The sequence below is a fragment of the Magnolia sinica genome, chromosome 7 (genome assembly GCF_029962835.1).
Source record: "Magnolia sinica isolate HGM2019 chromosome 7, MsV1, whole genome shotgun sequence".
NCBI lineage: Eukaryota > Viridiplantae > Streptophyta > Magnoliopsida > Magnoliales > Magnoliaceae > Magnolia > Magnolia sinica.
Window position 1 is genome coordinate 14,026,550 of NC_080579.1, and position 15,687 is coordinate 14,042,236.

The following is a 15,687-nucleotide window of genomic DNA, read 5'->3' on the forward strand; positions in this document are numbered from 1 at the left end:
GCGATGTTTGTATTCCAAACTATCCTAGGTGAGCTGTATGAAATCGGCCTTAGTCGTTTCTACCTTACATCGACTTTTTGCTCTCTTGAACCAGCCATCATATTTTTTGACTGATTCATTGGGTAACTGTCGAAAATGCGTAAGGTTAGCCATAAAAAATTTTCTATCCTTGTAGAAAAATTGGACGTGAAATTTCTCCTCCATCTCTTGTCGGGTTTAGATGGAGCTTGGCAACAAATTAAAACAGTAAAAGTCACCGCAGTTAAGGAATGGCCAAATAGTTATAACTTATGATAATTATTGTTAGCCAATTCACCATATTAAATAGTAAATCAGCATATGTACTCTATGGTCGTTTGACCAGTGTCACCAACAAAAAGTACAAAGTCTAGTCGATAATTTCTAGGCAACTAATATTGTCGATCGATCCATTCGGGATAAGGTTTTTGGTATACCAGGGTAATGGTGCAACTGAGAACTTAACATGCCCCTTCTTAGACCAGTTGCATGACCTGATCACGATCCAGTTGTTGAGGTTCAATCATTAATGGTAGATCTGGACCTAATAAGGCAAATTCCTAGGGAAAGGGTGCCCTAGGAATTCCTTTATTTTTAACTACATTCTTGAAGTTTCTAACCTCATGCTCTAATAAGCTGAATTCGGCAGGTGGAGGCACATTCCACATACCTTGTGTTGGAGTAGGATACTGTCACGCCCTAGACTCGGTAACCGGACTCACAAGGAACGCGATTACCGGTTCTAGCCGCAACAGCCTCTGTAGTATCCCATTCTCGACTCCTGAGGTAGATTCCGATCCTGGGATCCTATAAGGAGGATTTTCATAACAGTATAATCATTTCCATTACGAGCATATCCAAGATTACAGCAAGTACATCTGAGAATAACAAAGGCACACATCACAAAATCCACTAAAAATTTAAACTTTTACATCATCCATAAGGTCCAAAAGGACATACATGAGAATAAAAGGAAAAGAGAGAGAAATCAGCAACACTGGAGTCCTCACTGCTCAACTCTACTCCACGCTCTGCTGCTACGGCGCCTACCTAGAGTCTCCTGCATGCATCAATCGTGCATAAGCTTATAGAAGCTTAGAGGGTGGTGTAAGTGTGTGACAATGGTGCACAGAAGAATAGTAGGAGGTATAAGGAGAGAAGCATGATCAATGAGCATATCACTAGCCTTACCAAAGCTTACCATGAACGCAATGCAATGAGTAATGGGTGTCATACCAAGGCAATGCATGAAGGGGGGCTTGTACAGCCAATGCTAATGCGCTCATATCCAAACCATAAGTCAAGTACATTTCCAATCATAAGGAAATCATCGGGGTCCATTACACTACTGAATGACTGCAGCTCTGCAGACCCCGCACAGTCAAACGAGCGTAAGAGACCTCACTACCCGCCAGTGGACAACCAATCACCAACAAGGCCTGAAGGTAGCGGACCCAATTACGAGCTAGTCAGACTCAGCCTATCAATGCCTCCTCACACCAGGCAGGTAAGACCACACCCCTATCCAACCGACTACACGATAGTAGGAGTCACGGCCTAACGGTATAAGGCCCTCATGCGCTCATGTATTTCACCCGGTCACGGCATTGGAGCAGATCTTCGATACCATGGAAGTTTTGAGAATTTCACCCATGGGCATCCTATGCACCTGGTATGCTCAACTAATATTTTCGGTGTCCAGACATACAGCCATCCACGAATACCCCTGCGGAGGTAAGGCCCTGATGAAGTAAGGGCGGATATTCACAAGCTATGTAATGTCAGATGCATGAATCACACAATCACCCATGCATCAATCCCAAGCATCCATCTCTTGGGGAGATACCAACATATCTTACACAATGGCACAACCATGGCCAATCACACCTCAACCAAGCATGCATATGATGCGTATGGGAGTAGTCCATGAAGATGAATAGGGGTGTCAATGAGGTGAAGATGAACTCTCTATCTAACCATGAAGGGTCTAGGTACTTAACCAATTCCTCATAAGGAATACAACCTCTAGTGGGGGCCCATATACCTGGGGTAGCCCATGAGACTAAGGAGAACAATGGTATGGGCCTAAATAGATGAAACGGGCCTAGCAAGGGTCTATAGTAGACCTTTAACCACCCATAGAAGCCCATAGGCCTACCTTAGGGCTACCAATGTGGACATCCAACCACAATTAGTCCCTAAGAGGTAGCCCATCTCCAATTGATCATGGATCAAGGCCCAAGGCCCACGCAACGTCAGAAATAAGAAACAGGCAGCCATAATCATACCACAAACACTCATGTTGGGCTTTAGAGAGGGCGGCCCAAGGCCTATCCAGAACATGGGTCTAAGGAAAACACACATAGCCCAACTCACAATTACCATTATGGGCCCATAGGGGAAAGGTTAAGGCCCAACATAAAGGCCACTATTCCCATATATTGTGGTGGCCTAGTGAGCAGTCCATTGCTCAAACCACATAAGCAAATGTCATGCTCTTAGTCAAGTGAGTTGGGCCTACAACCCGGCCCAAGTATAAAGTTGATTTGGTGGGAAACCAAGGGCCCATCTACTTGTGTAATCTAGCCCACTAACCCAACACAATAGTATGGTAAAATGACCCAAGAGTTCAATGGGCCTATCTGGAAAGTTCCAGCTCAATTGGGCCTAAAGAGTTCAAAACTAGCTACAATCGTGGACCCAATTAAATTCAACTGTGGTGGGCCTCAAAAGTGCATTTATTAAGCCCAACATTTAAGGAACCAAAAGTATAAATTATTCCCTCTAAGATCTTCACAATGTGGTGGGCCTCACTCCTCAAAATTTCAGCCCAAAGGCCAAGCATAATTATAACATGTTGCTGTCCTAAATTTGGTCACTCCATTGGAGTCCAGGGCCTCTAAAACTCTGGAAATTGAGGGCCAAGGCCCCTCATCATGCATACAATGAGAGGAAAACCAAAAAGGTGGCCCACCATCAGAGGAAATATTTTTGAATTATGGTTTTATCAAGACATATTGCTGGACTGCACAGCAGAAAATCTGGCGGTCCAACTATCTTGGCCCATTCTTTTGGATGCCCAAATAAGGTCAGTTAGGGCTGAAATTTTACAAAGTGACACTCCCATAGGTGGGCCACACCTCCAAAAAATTTCAAAATTTTTAGACATCTATAAATATTTTAATTCATTTAAAGAAATCAATCTGTCCTGAAAATCGGACTGATCTGCACACCATGTTGTAATGGGCCGGTAAAGCCACCACTATGATGTGTACAGGTGTCCATTGGCCTCAAAATTTTGTAGGCGGGTCCCACTATGGGTGGTCCACCTTCCTGTAAATTTTTTATAATTTTTACACACTCAAAATATTTTAATAAATTTTAGAATTCTAACCTGTCCAGGGTGGATTGCTGCTGAAGCAGTGCAGAAAATCCAGACTGTCCACCTCACTTGGACTACACCTTTGGGACCCCAATGAATGTCAGATGGGGCTGAAATTTGGGGGACATCAAGATAAGATCCTCACCTTTCAAAAAAGTATATTTTTTAGTTATGAATAGTCCCCCAAACAGTCCCAAAATCTGGTCCAAAATCAACCAGAAACTGTCCAGAAAATTCCGGACAGCAACATGTACTTGGATAAAATTAATTATATAAGTTAAATAAAAAGAGAAAATACTCCAAGAACTATATGCTATGACCCTCCCTAGTGGGCCCCACAAATGTCCAAAACAAATCTCAAGGTTATCACACTTGCATGCATCAATAAAGGTCAGCAAATGGGACACACAACCATAGTATAGGTGGGTATGGATGTCCCACACTAGCTGGACTTTTTCGGACTATCCAAGCCTACCAAGTGGACCACACACATCATCAGCAATCATAGGAAAGGTGGAAGAAGAGAAAAAAAATATTCCAGTCATTGGGAGAAGGCTCCGTCACTATTGAGCCTTCCTCAACACAATCACACCCATACATTGCATTTCCATCTATATTTCACCATGGATCTTCATCATGCATGATCTACGTTTGAGATAAATGGATGAGATACCATCCCAACCATGATGCAAGGGTCTAGATGACCCATCATGTTATGGAATATGGAGAACCCTCTATGATGGGGTCCATCAAGAGGAAACCCCATGCATGGGACATGTATGCATAAGATGGACCATTTGGTCACATCCAAGGAATTGTGTAGGATCTCCACCATTGATTGGTGGGTCCTACACTTTCTGAATGAAAGAAAAAGAAGAACTACACTATGGAAAGGAGATTGCATGGAATAAAGAAGCACCCATCATGCATATAATGAGAGGAAACCCAAAAAGGTAGCCCACCATCAGAGAAAATATTTTTGAATTATGGTTTTATCAAGGCATATTGTTGGATTGCACAGCAGAAAATCTGGCAGTCCAACTATCTTGGCTCATTCTTTTGGATGCCCAAATGAAGTCAGTTGGGGCTGAAATTTAACAAAATGACACTTCCATAGGTGAGCCACACCCAAAAAAAATTTTAGAATTTTTGGAGATCTATAAATATTTTAATTCATTTAAAAAAATCAATCTGTCCTAAAAATCGGACTGATCTGGACACCATGTTGTAAGGGGCCGGTCCAGCCACCACTATGGTGTGTACAGGTGTCCATTGGCCTCAAAATTTTGTAGGTAGGTCCCACCATGGGTGGTCCACCTTCCTGTAAATTTTTATAATTTTTACACACCCAAAAATATTTTAATAAATTTTGGAATTCTAACCTGTCCAGGGTGGATTGCTGCCGGAACAGTGCAGAAAATCCAGACTATCTACCTTACTTGGACCACATCTTTGGGACCCCAATGAATGTCAGATGGGGCTGAAATTTGGGGGACATCAAGATAAGATCCCCACCTTTCAAAAAAGTATATTTTGTGGTTATGAATAGTCCCCCAAATAGTCCTAAAATCTGGTCCAAAATCAACCAGAAACTGTCCAGAAAATTCTGGACAGCAACATGTACTTGGATAAAATTAATTATATAAGTTAAATAAAAAGGGAAAATACTCCAAGAACTATGTGCTATGGCCCTCCCTAGTGGGCCCCACGAATGTCCAAAATAAATTCCAATGTTACCACACTTGCATGCATCAATAAAGGTCAGCAAATGGGACACCCAACCATAATGTAGGTGGGTATGGATGTCCCACCCTAGCTGGACTTTTCTGGACTATCCAGGCTCACCAAGTGGACCACACACATCATCAGTAATCATAGGAAAGGTGGAAGAAGAGAAAAAAAAATATTCCGGCCATTGGGAGAAGGCTCCGTCACTATTGAGCATTCCCCAACACAACCACACCCATACATTGCATCTCCATCTATATTTCACCATGTATCTTCATCATGCATGATCTACGCTTGAGATGAATAGATGAGATACCATCCCAACCATGATGAAAGGGTCTAGATGACCCATCATGTTATGGAATGTGGAGAACCCTCCATGATGGGGTCCATCAAGAGGAAACCCCATGCATGGGACATGTATGCATAAGATGGACTATTTGGCCACATCCAAGGAATTGTGTAGGATCTCCACCATTGATTGGTGGATCCTAAACTTTTTTGAATGAAAGAAGAAGAAGATCTACACTATGGAAAGGAGATTGCATGGAATAAAGAAGCACCCACCTAAATATCTTCACCAAAACTTGGATCACCAAGCTCCAAATGCTCCAAGGAACCAAGATAGATGGATGAGATGGGTTTTCAATGGATGGATTAAGAGGAAAAAGGAGGAGAAGGGGCTGGAGAATTTGAAAATTTTTAGAGGAAGGTTGCTAGGGAAGAAGAGAAGAGAGAGAGAAATGAGCGGGAAAGAGAGAAAAATCTCTTTTAAGCTAAGTAATCATGAGTTTCTTACCTTGGATAGAGAAAAGAAATCATGGCAATAGGGAGTTAGAAATAATGTTGTAGGGTTAATAGGCTTTTTAGGTTAGTGGGTGGTGTTTTAGAGATGGGTGGTGTAGGGATAGGGCCTAGGTAGTGTGTGTGTAGTGTGTGTTGGAAATAGTGTAGTGTGTGTTGAAAATAGCTCCAAGAGATGGGACCTACCTAAAAATCCGTGCACACCATCCCTAGGTGGGCCACATGATCATGATCAAGGGCTTAGAAAATCAAATGCACCCAACTTACGATCGACATATCGGATGGACGCACAAGACGTGTCGTTGGAACCGCGGCGACGATGCGGTCGCAATGGCATAGGTCTCAACTCGATCCAAGTCGGGTCTTCATGACTGGACTCACGGATGATCACAAACACTATCCAAGGGTCATGGGTCGCCAAGATTGGACTAGTAGGATCGTGGGATCAAGATAGACGGAATGCATACTCACACACACACATGCACACATGCGAACTCGGGTCGGGTCTCACAGATACATATTCCATTATGGAGGTAGTACTGGTGGTATTGTTGTCAAGTTTCCAATAAAACTAACCTTAACATTTTACTTAGGTGCATTAGATGCCCTCTCAACAAGGATAGCCATAATCTGATTCAAGTTCTCAGTTTAGCTGGTCATCCACTTGTTGAAGGTGTTTGCTTAGGCTCATAATTACTCTGCTTGAGCCCTCCCTTACTCTGCAATATGTTAGGTTCTCATCTACATATCGCATAGCCCAACTGATATCACCTCAAGAAGGTCACTCTAAGATGAGGTCGTCCCATCATGGATTTAAGGATTGGGCATCGAGTTGAGTGGTTGTAATGTCCTGGATTGTCACTATTTGAATTTCAAAATTTCTTTAAAAAATTTCACTATTAGCTTATGTTGTCACGTACTGACCCTTAACAATCAATGTTAGCCTATATACGGGTGTTACAGTACTAAAAAATCGTAAAAATTCAGTTAATTAACTATATGAAGCTAACGAATTCGCCTTATCACTTAAACCTCGAGTCTCATCGTCATTTATTCATCTAGGACCCCAAATCTAGCCGACCGATCACTGACTAATCAAGACAGTTGTAACTAAATAAAGACCTACCAAAGTCGAGATAACTAGGGATCAGATTTTAATTAAAAAACCAAATTGAATCAGTTATTCTTTTAGCTTAAGAACCAACAGTTTAGGGTGATTAGGATCGGATCACCATTTCTGCTAATTGTGAGTAGGCCACATTATGAACTTAGTTAGTACAAACCTTAATCATCGCGCACAAGAAATCTCGCCACCCAATTCATTATAGAAATGCTCCGATTATCTAAACAAGCTCTAGATTGCTTATTAGTAGGTCACTAAACTCGTGACTATATAAAGATGTTTGTCTTAGTGGGCTTGACATCCATCATAGGACATTGAGCCGAGATCGCATCTCGAATCACTCACCTTGGAATCACAAGGCTATACATGAGATGTGTGAATATTTCTAAAATTTATCAAGAACTTAAGTTAATTGTTTGTATCTGGTATTTTCTAAAGTTGTGCCTTTTGGACAGTAAGATCATGACAAAATTTAGGGAACCAATCTAAGTTAATACTTTGCACTTATCTCTATAGTCGTGGCCCCGATCGACAATCAGTGACCATCGAACTGACTTCTAATTATACCCATCGATCAACACCTTTTAACGATGGGTCGATCATATTCATGTGTAGATCATCACCAAGATCGACTATCATATTGTGTATATCAACCCATACACCCTCTAATGGACCCCCAATATTTGAAAACACCTTCTCATAGGGTGAATACACCAAAACCTTGGCCCCTGAGGTCAAATGCACCACTTTCAACACTATATAAACCCATATTTGGGGAGGCCCCTCTCCCTATATGAATTTTCCTTAAAAATTAGAAAAAAGAGAGAAAGGAAAAGAGAAAGGGAGAGAGAAAGAGAGGAAGAGATCGAGGAAGAGAAAAGAGAGTGGGGTCATTGGCGTTTGCTTGCACTGGAACACCTTTGATAAAACCCAAGTTATTATCATTTTCTTTGTCGAATCCACCCTTACACGCGATTGGAGATAAGAAATGCTTTATACCTCCCAATTAAACTACATCGTATTATATTATACGAATCTTACCTAAGTTTCCTTCGATTTGATTAGGAATTGACATTTTTCCTAAAAACCCTAACCCTAAGCACGATTATGTCTCGTAAAGTCCTCTAAGTTGCGGACCATTATTCCTAAGTTACTGTTATTGAGCTTTGAGGGTCTGAGTTAATGATTACTTATTATAAATGACTCGATGTACGATAACATATCTATATTTCAATTATAACTGCAAATCATGTCATTATGTGCTTATTAATGCTCACATGTTTAATAAAATGCCTAAATAAATAAGTTGCTGAATTTAGGGATTATGCATAATCTGATTATGATTGTTTAACGATTAGTTAGTCCTTAGTGGATGATTAGAACTGCTTATGATGTTGGGTTAGTCGGTAAATCGCACTAATTAAAGGGTGGCTTGAGTTAGGTCGGCCACCCTAGACTTCTTCAAATGACCCAGGTTGGACACAGACGACCAATAATAGCTAGACTACGCGGGATGCTTTCACTAATGCTAGTTGTGTTGAGGTTCTTACAGGTCAATCAAATTAGTCTAACAGCCAACTGATCATGTATGTTCAAAATGTATGACAATGACCAAATGAATATAGGATACTCCATCCCATTGAGCGAGTCTACTTATAACCATTAACAATACAATCCATAAGACTCATGAGCTGAGCATGGCGGTATGAGATATTATATTCATATTGTCGGCCTAAGTTGGGGTGATGAGCCTCCACGAAGTGTCCATTATGCAACGTTGTTAATAACTTACCTATCGTATGTGCTTGATTAGGAGAGATAAACCCAAAACGAATTAAGGGACACATGCAAGGAGCTGCTACGGCCGTTCCAAGCCTAGTGATTTGGTTGAGACCGATGATAAAATGGGGGTACTTTAACTTCCTCATTATGCTGGATGAACGTGATTTAATTAACAAGAGTATTTTGGAAGTAGTTTTTTTACTTGCTTTATCATTACTTGCGCTGATTGAATTGATAACATGTGCAACTTAGAACTAATGGAACCACTAATTTAGCTACTACTCCCACCTAGGATAGTATTTTAAAACACTAAGCGGGCGTTATTACTGATGCAGGTACCATCGAGACTAACACATTAGACGAGACATAGTGGACCTTGTTGATGGAGCTCCATACTTCCAGTTGTCGGATGGGTAGGCTTAGGTAGAGTGCCCCACTTCTCTCCTTTTCGTATATTTTAAAAATTGCTATTTTGGAGTCCCTAGTTGGGTGAACTCCATTAGTTGTGTTGTTGAATATTTATTGAGGCTTGTGTAGCCCTCGTTTGGGCGAACACCACTTTCGTAACTATACATTTTGAATATAAACCGTATATCTTTAAGTTTAGTTATCTTTACTTAATTTTTAATACTACTGATATAAAGTTATTCTGATTTTTTTTAATCACATGTGAATGTTAACCAGACTGCGCAGGCACGTGAGAACTCGCCCACGTGCATTTTCACTAGGTTGACACTCGAGAACTCAGGATCAGTCTCCATACACGATTGCCAATTTTCAGAACATGACAATGGTGAACCCAGGATTTTAGGTGTTGGCTACACCTGCATTTCCATGAGTGAAGGCAGTGTAGAAGGTGTTAAAGGCTCATTAGCACCAAAAAAGTTTTGAATAACTCTTTGGCTCATATTTTTAAAGTTGGATTAGTTAAAATTAAGTCATACTTGTATGTACCAAATTAGGTGTCCCACCAGGCGTGCTAAAAATTGTTGCCTCTCGGTTTCAAACTTCGGCAAAGTGTGATATTTGCAGGCAAGCCAAAATCGATTGTGCGGATTGATTCTAATTGAATAACATTGACCCTAAGTGCTAAGATAGACAGATACATCAAACTTGACTATATGTGACTGAGACCTGAGACGACCGGTCACCTATTCAGCCACTTATAATTTTTTTAAGATAATCAGGCAATTATTAGAGGGTAGGGTTCATCCTCTGAAAATAGATTGCACCTTGCCTTCCATACGAAATGACTTTTAGCTACCAAACTTAAACAACAAAAAGGAAATACTTATAGTCAATTGTAGCTGGGGAGTAATTACAAAGTACATTTCTTAAAGAAGAGCTGCTTGTATTACAATGGAAATCGTCAAGCTTATGAGCGTAGACTTATATTACTGTTAAGGATTATAGCTGCTAGATTACAGCTACTCCTAATGTAGGATTAAGTTATGGGTTAAGTTAAGGAACGTAAAAGACAAATTATGCTAAGGAACATAAAGGATAATTGAGATATTTATTTTGATTGGGTTAATATGTGACACTTTATTTTATTGAACTCCTTGATATTTATAGACTTCCTGGAGATAACCATTTGGATGCTTCTTCCCATGTCCCATGGTTACAACAATTGCTTCAGTACTACTCCAGCCTTCTAGACTCTTCTTTGACATCTATTCTGGTAACCGCTCTTCTCACTCGACCATGTTCCGCTTCTGATTTCTTGGCCATATTCTGCCTTCAAATGACGTATATCACCCGACCAATGCAAGCTGTTATTTTTGAAATTGTATGTGGTGAAGGATACCACGGATACGTGAGAAAGCTTGGTGGGGATATGGAATGAAGGCTATATCCTAGAGGGGGTGATTAGGATAAAATAAAAGTTACGCTTATTTGTACACAATTACTTAAACTAATTTTCAATTAAACTAAGTAAGATAATTAACTCTAAGGCTTCCAAGTCAATAGAAGGTCCAATCACATAAACTACAAATTATATTCTTATAAGACAACTAATAGATAAACATGATAGTTTACATGAATGTGGGATATGCTAACTATCAAATACTAACATTCATCTAATCACGCATACATATAATTTATCAATTAATCACATAAGCATAATTAAATAAGTGATCAAATGACAATCATAAACATAAGCATGTATAGTGGTTCGGTTTTTCTACTTCACTCCCAGTGGACCTTTGATGTGAACTGTCCTCATGTAGGGCCCACCTTGATATGGGCCATCTATCACGTGGGGCCCACCATCAATGTTATTGTCCATCACTTCGAGCCCACCTTTGATGTGGATTGTCCATCATGCACGGTCCAACTTTTTGGTTTGTCTATCATGCAAGGCCCACCTCGGATGCAGCCCATTCATCATTGATACCTTTGATGTGGGCCATCCATCTTGTGGGGCCCACCATCAAAATAATTTACCCACTGTGTGGTCCACCTTCAATGCCCACCAGCCCATCATGTGGAGCATGACCTTTGATATAGACCGTCCATTATATGGGGCCCACCTCCAATGTTATTATCTATCCTGTGGGACCACCTTCAATCTCCGCTGCCCTTCATGTGGAGCCCATCTTTGATATGGACTGTCCATCATGTGGGCCTTACCTTCAATGTGGGTCGTCCATCATGTGGAGCCTGCTTTGGATGTGGGCCATTCATCATTAGGAGCCTACCTTGGGTCCTACTCATGGCTCAATTGTAGACTAAGTTTCAACATGGTTCAAATGGCCATTTTATAGTGTGTTTCGGAGTGAGCATGTATATATATATATATATATATATATAAGAAAAAAAAAAGCCTATGTTTATTGTGGACAATCCATATGTAGGCTCATGTTGATGTGGGTCATCCATAAAGTGCGGCCCAGCTTTGATGTGGACCGTCCATCATGTGGGCCCCACCTTTGATGTGACCGCCCATGGAGTTAAAAAGAGAGAAGTAGAAAAGTTAAAAGTTTTATTTATTTATTTATTTATTTTTATTATTATTCAAGAAAAAAAAAAAAACTTACAATGTGTTTACCAAACTAATTTTAAAAAAAAAAACTCATTAACTTACATGAGTTTAAAAAAATTACTTATTAGGTGATATCCAGACGGCCCCCTAGGGATTGATAATGAAATATAAAAAAGCCGTGGTGGTATAAATGAACAAATTACCCATCGGTCCCCAAAAATGAGAGAAGTCTTGTCTGCCCACGTGGCTGTAGCGTGCTGCCATTATAGCATTCATTGGCCATTGCTACATGAATAGGAAAAGGCAAATGAACTTTCAGCACAGACGGTGATAATTGAGATGAATTTAATGTTTTTCTGTTCATGAAATGTCTAGACTCATATGATAGTTCACCACTATCTTAAGATTGTGGTGCAGGTTGTGGATGGACCATATCTTCAAAATCATGCTAATCAAGCAATTCTAACCATCCAATTGATCCCCATCAAATAGATGGTAAAAAAGTAAAATAATGAATGGTCCAAATTCCATGAGCAAAACCAGACGGTTACCATTATCTCCTCATTGTAATTTCTGGGTCATGTCCATCCACAGCTGGGCCAACGATTGGTAAGTGATGCAGCTAAGCGATGACTGTGGCTGTTGCATCCCCTCCATTTCTTAAATGGTTATGAACTATCCTATCAGTCTCTAGCTCGTTCATGAGATGGTAAGGGCACGTAGCTCAGCTTCTGTTCCTATCAAGATCAATGCTGCTATTATTCTTACTCTTATTATATTCCCTACTAAACAGTTACAACTCATAAAAATGATAATAATGATGACTTTTCGTGTCCACAAGTGCCTGTATCAGATACGTAACGATTTGGATCGGGCGGCACGCGTCTGATTCCAGGTCAGTATCGAGATTGATGGATGTGTATGGCTCAGGTTTTTATTTTTAGATTGGGACCACATCCTGCACGCCTAGCACTTGTGGCCCAAACAATGCAATTTCAGGCTCATGGGTCCAACCCCAGCCTACAGATGAGCTCACATCTTACCCCAACCATACATGAACATTGAATCATTTGTATTGATGGTATGCTGAGAATTATCTCGAACTGCAGAAACCACCATGTTGTGGTCCAACATTCTTCATATGTGGGTTGGGGCTATACCAAAATTCACCACCATTGAGTGATCCTAATGGTACGATTGGCTCGCAAAATTCAATAGGATGTATCAGGGTACAGCTTGTCCCATGAAGGGGACCATCATATCAATGTTTTCTACTACTCTACGAATAGCCGGCCGTGAAAAACCAACTCCACATTATTATTACTTCCATCAACCGGCACTATAAGCGGGGGCTGTCAATGGACTAGGCCTGGCCCTAATTTCAAAAGGCCCGGCCAATTCCTAAACGGGCACTGGCCCGCTGATGACTACTGTCTAGTAATTCATTGGGCCTACCATTGATGCCCAGCATGTGGCCCGATATTAGTCGGGCATGAGATTCAGGGCCTTCGGCTAAGACGGAACGGTGATTAAATGGGAGGTGGATTGCGTCCCACCCTCGGGCGTCTCTAGCCACGGATGAGCAGATCTGTAGGGGCCCCCTGCGATGTATCTGTTTATCCACCCCGTCCATCCATTTTCTCAGATCATTTTAAGTAATGAGTTTAAAAATGAGGCAGATCCAACACTCAAGTGGACCACACTATTTAATGCAACTTGCATTTAATGCAACCCAAGCTTACTATCTGTTGTGGTCCACTTGAGCGTTAGATCTGCCTTGGTTTTGGTCTCATACCTTAAAATGATCTGAGAAAAGGGATGGACGGTGTGGATAAATAAATACATCACGGTGCCTTTCATAGCTAGTGAGGGTGGGGGTAGGACATGAGCTGGGGACAGACTGACTTGTTCAGACCCGAATCGACCCAAAGCGAGTGGTTGAGTTCGGGTCACCCAGTAACTCGACCCAACCCAACCCAAAATCCAACTCAGAACTTACTCGACCTGATTTGAAATCCGACTTGTACATACATATTAAAATAAATAAAAAAACCCAGATTCGATGTCTCAGAACTGAGATGACGTATAGCTGATGGAGAGGTTGCAATTACAGCAGATGCATCTAGGTTTTGAGCTGTGATTTCAACCCGTGGATACTCACTGCACCTGACCCGACTCAGTGCCAACTCAACCCGACTCAGTGCCTCTGACTGGGTCAGATTCAGTCCGGATTAGTCCATGCTAGACTGGGACTCAGATTGGGTCAGGCATGCTGCGCTCGGTAACGAGTCGGGTCAGGTCTATCTCAAAACCGGATCGAGTCAGGTCATCCTTGACTAGGTCCGCCTCGACCCGATGCCCCACTAGATTAATAACCGTTAGCTTTTTTCTAATTGATCAGAAACTTTTTACAGCATCAAGGGGTTTAATCATGTCATGAATCGAACAGCAAAAGGTGAAATTAATATCACCCAACTAGTAGAATTAAGTGTTTCAATTTGCAAGCGACAGTTAAGAGGACCGACAATGTGGTAGTTAAGATGTAAGGCAACTCAAAAACCCATGACACAGGTGGGTCCCCACACAGCGTAATGTCAGGTGGGCTTAACACAGTGGGCGATGGGAGGCAGGCCATGGTTTGAATGCTCAGACAATGAACTGAGATTTCCTTCTTTTTTCTTATCTTTCTTTCTTTTTTTTCAAAACCTTTTTCCCTCTTCTTTTTATATTTTGAATTTCATCTCCGAAAAAAAAAAAAAAAAAATCTAGTTTTACTATGAACTCTATAATTACATTTTACAGGTCCTCGGAAAAAATTAAAGAGATAAAATCACCTGGGCACACGTGTGACAATGTAACGCCCTTTCTCCAAGTCATATACCGTCTTCAACTGTGGTTTCCGCCATCTCGTTATGTAGAATGCTGCAAGAATTGCTAAGAAGAGAATCGCAAACAGCGTGATGTATGTCACCGAGTCATCCCCAACAATGTAAGTCAGGTCTTCCGGCTCCGTATCAGGCTCTACCGTTTGTAGAATGAAAGCCCCTAGCGTCCAATCAAGTGGGGCACCTGCTGCCCGATTCGAAAACCCAACCCTGCAAAGCCAGAAAGGATGCATAGAACATCAATTGTTTGTTCGGTAAAGAAGATTAGATTTTTCATGATAGCTCACCACTGGTGGAACTAAGAGAATTGCATGATCAGTCACCTAGAGGAAATGCATTAGCATCCTAACATTTTCAAGTCGTACAAGTAGGTGATGATCTGGTGGGCCAATGGACCATGCCCCAATAGTCTCCAATACTGGAAGATCCTAGCTTTCCAGTCTGTGGAATTATTTCAATTGAATGTGAACTGTCTCGCGCGTGCACACCCACACGCGCACACGTGTCTATTTCCAATCCACCAATTGAAGGGTTAGGATTGGTCCCATCATGGAGAATTTTAAGGATGGTCCATCCATTGTCCCGTGCATTAGCACCCAGATATGTGCCTCAAATTGAGTAGTGTTTCATAACTTCATTGCCAACATCACGATGATAATTGAATGACTGAAAAACAATGATTTGAAATGAATAAATAAATAAAATTTTGCACCCGTCTATACAATAAAAACACCATTTCCTTTCCTATTTGTAAATAACATCCAACCTTTTAGATATTTGTGCAAAAAACTCCCGTGGCTCAGTGGTTGACAAGAGGATATTCAAACAGTGATATTTTTTTAAAGTTTTTAGCGTGTTTAAATTACCATTTTACTCTCTTCAATGGGATGACATGCCTCACAACATGGTAAGGCCAAATAATGTCTTACACAGTTTTTTTGGGACATGCAATGTGGAAATCATTAAAGCATTTGTGTGT

General features: G+C 41.0%; 1 protein-coding gene across 2 annotated transcripts in view; it reads right to left on the reverse strand.

Annotated features, from left to right (window-relative positions):
* Positions 1-14,269: 14,269 nt before the first annotated feature.
* Positions 14,270-15,687, reverse strand: part of LOC131251102 (probable apyrase 6) — a 54,834-nt gene continuing 53,416 nt past the window's right edge. For both annotated transcript variants that reach the window (XM_058251612.1, XM_058251611.1), the window contains one exon: positions 14,270-14,918. In XM_058251612.1, coding sequence (XP_058107595.1) covers positions 14,654-14,918 — 265 coding nt within the window. In that variant the 3' untranslated portion in view covers positions 14,270-14,653. The remainder of the gene's footprint in view (positions 14,919-15,687) is intronic.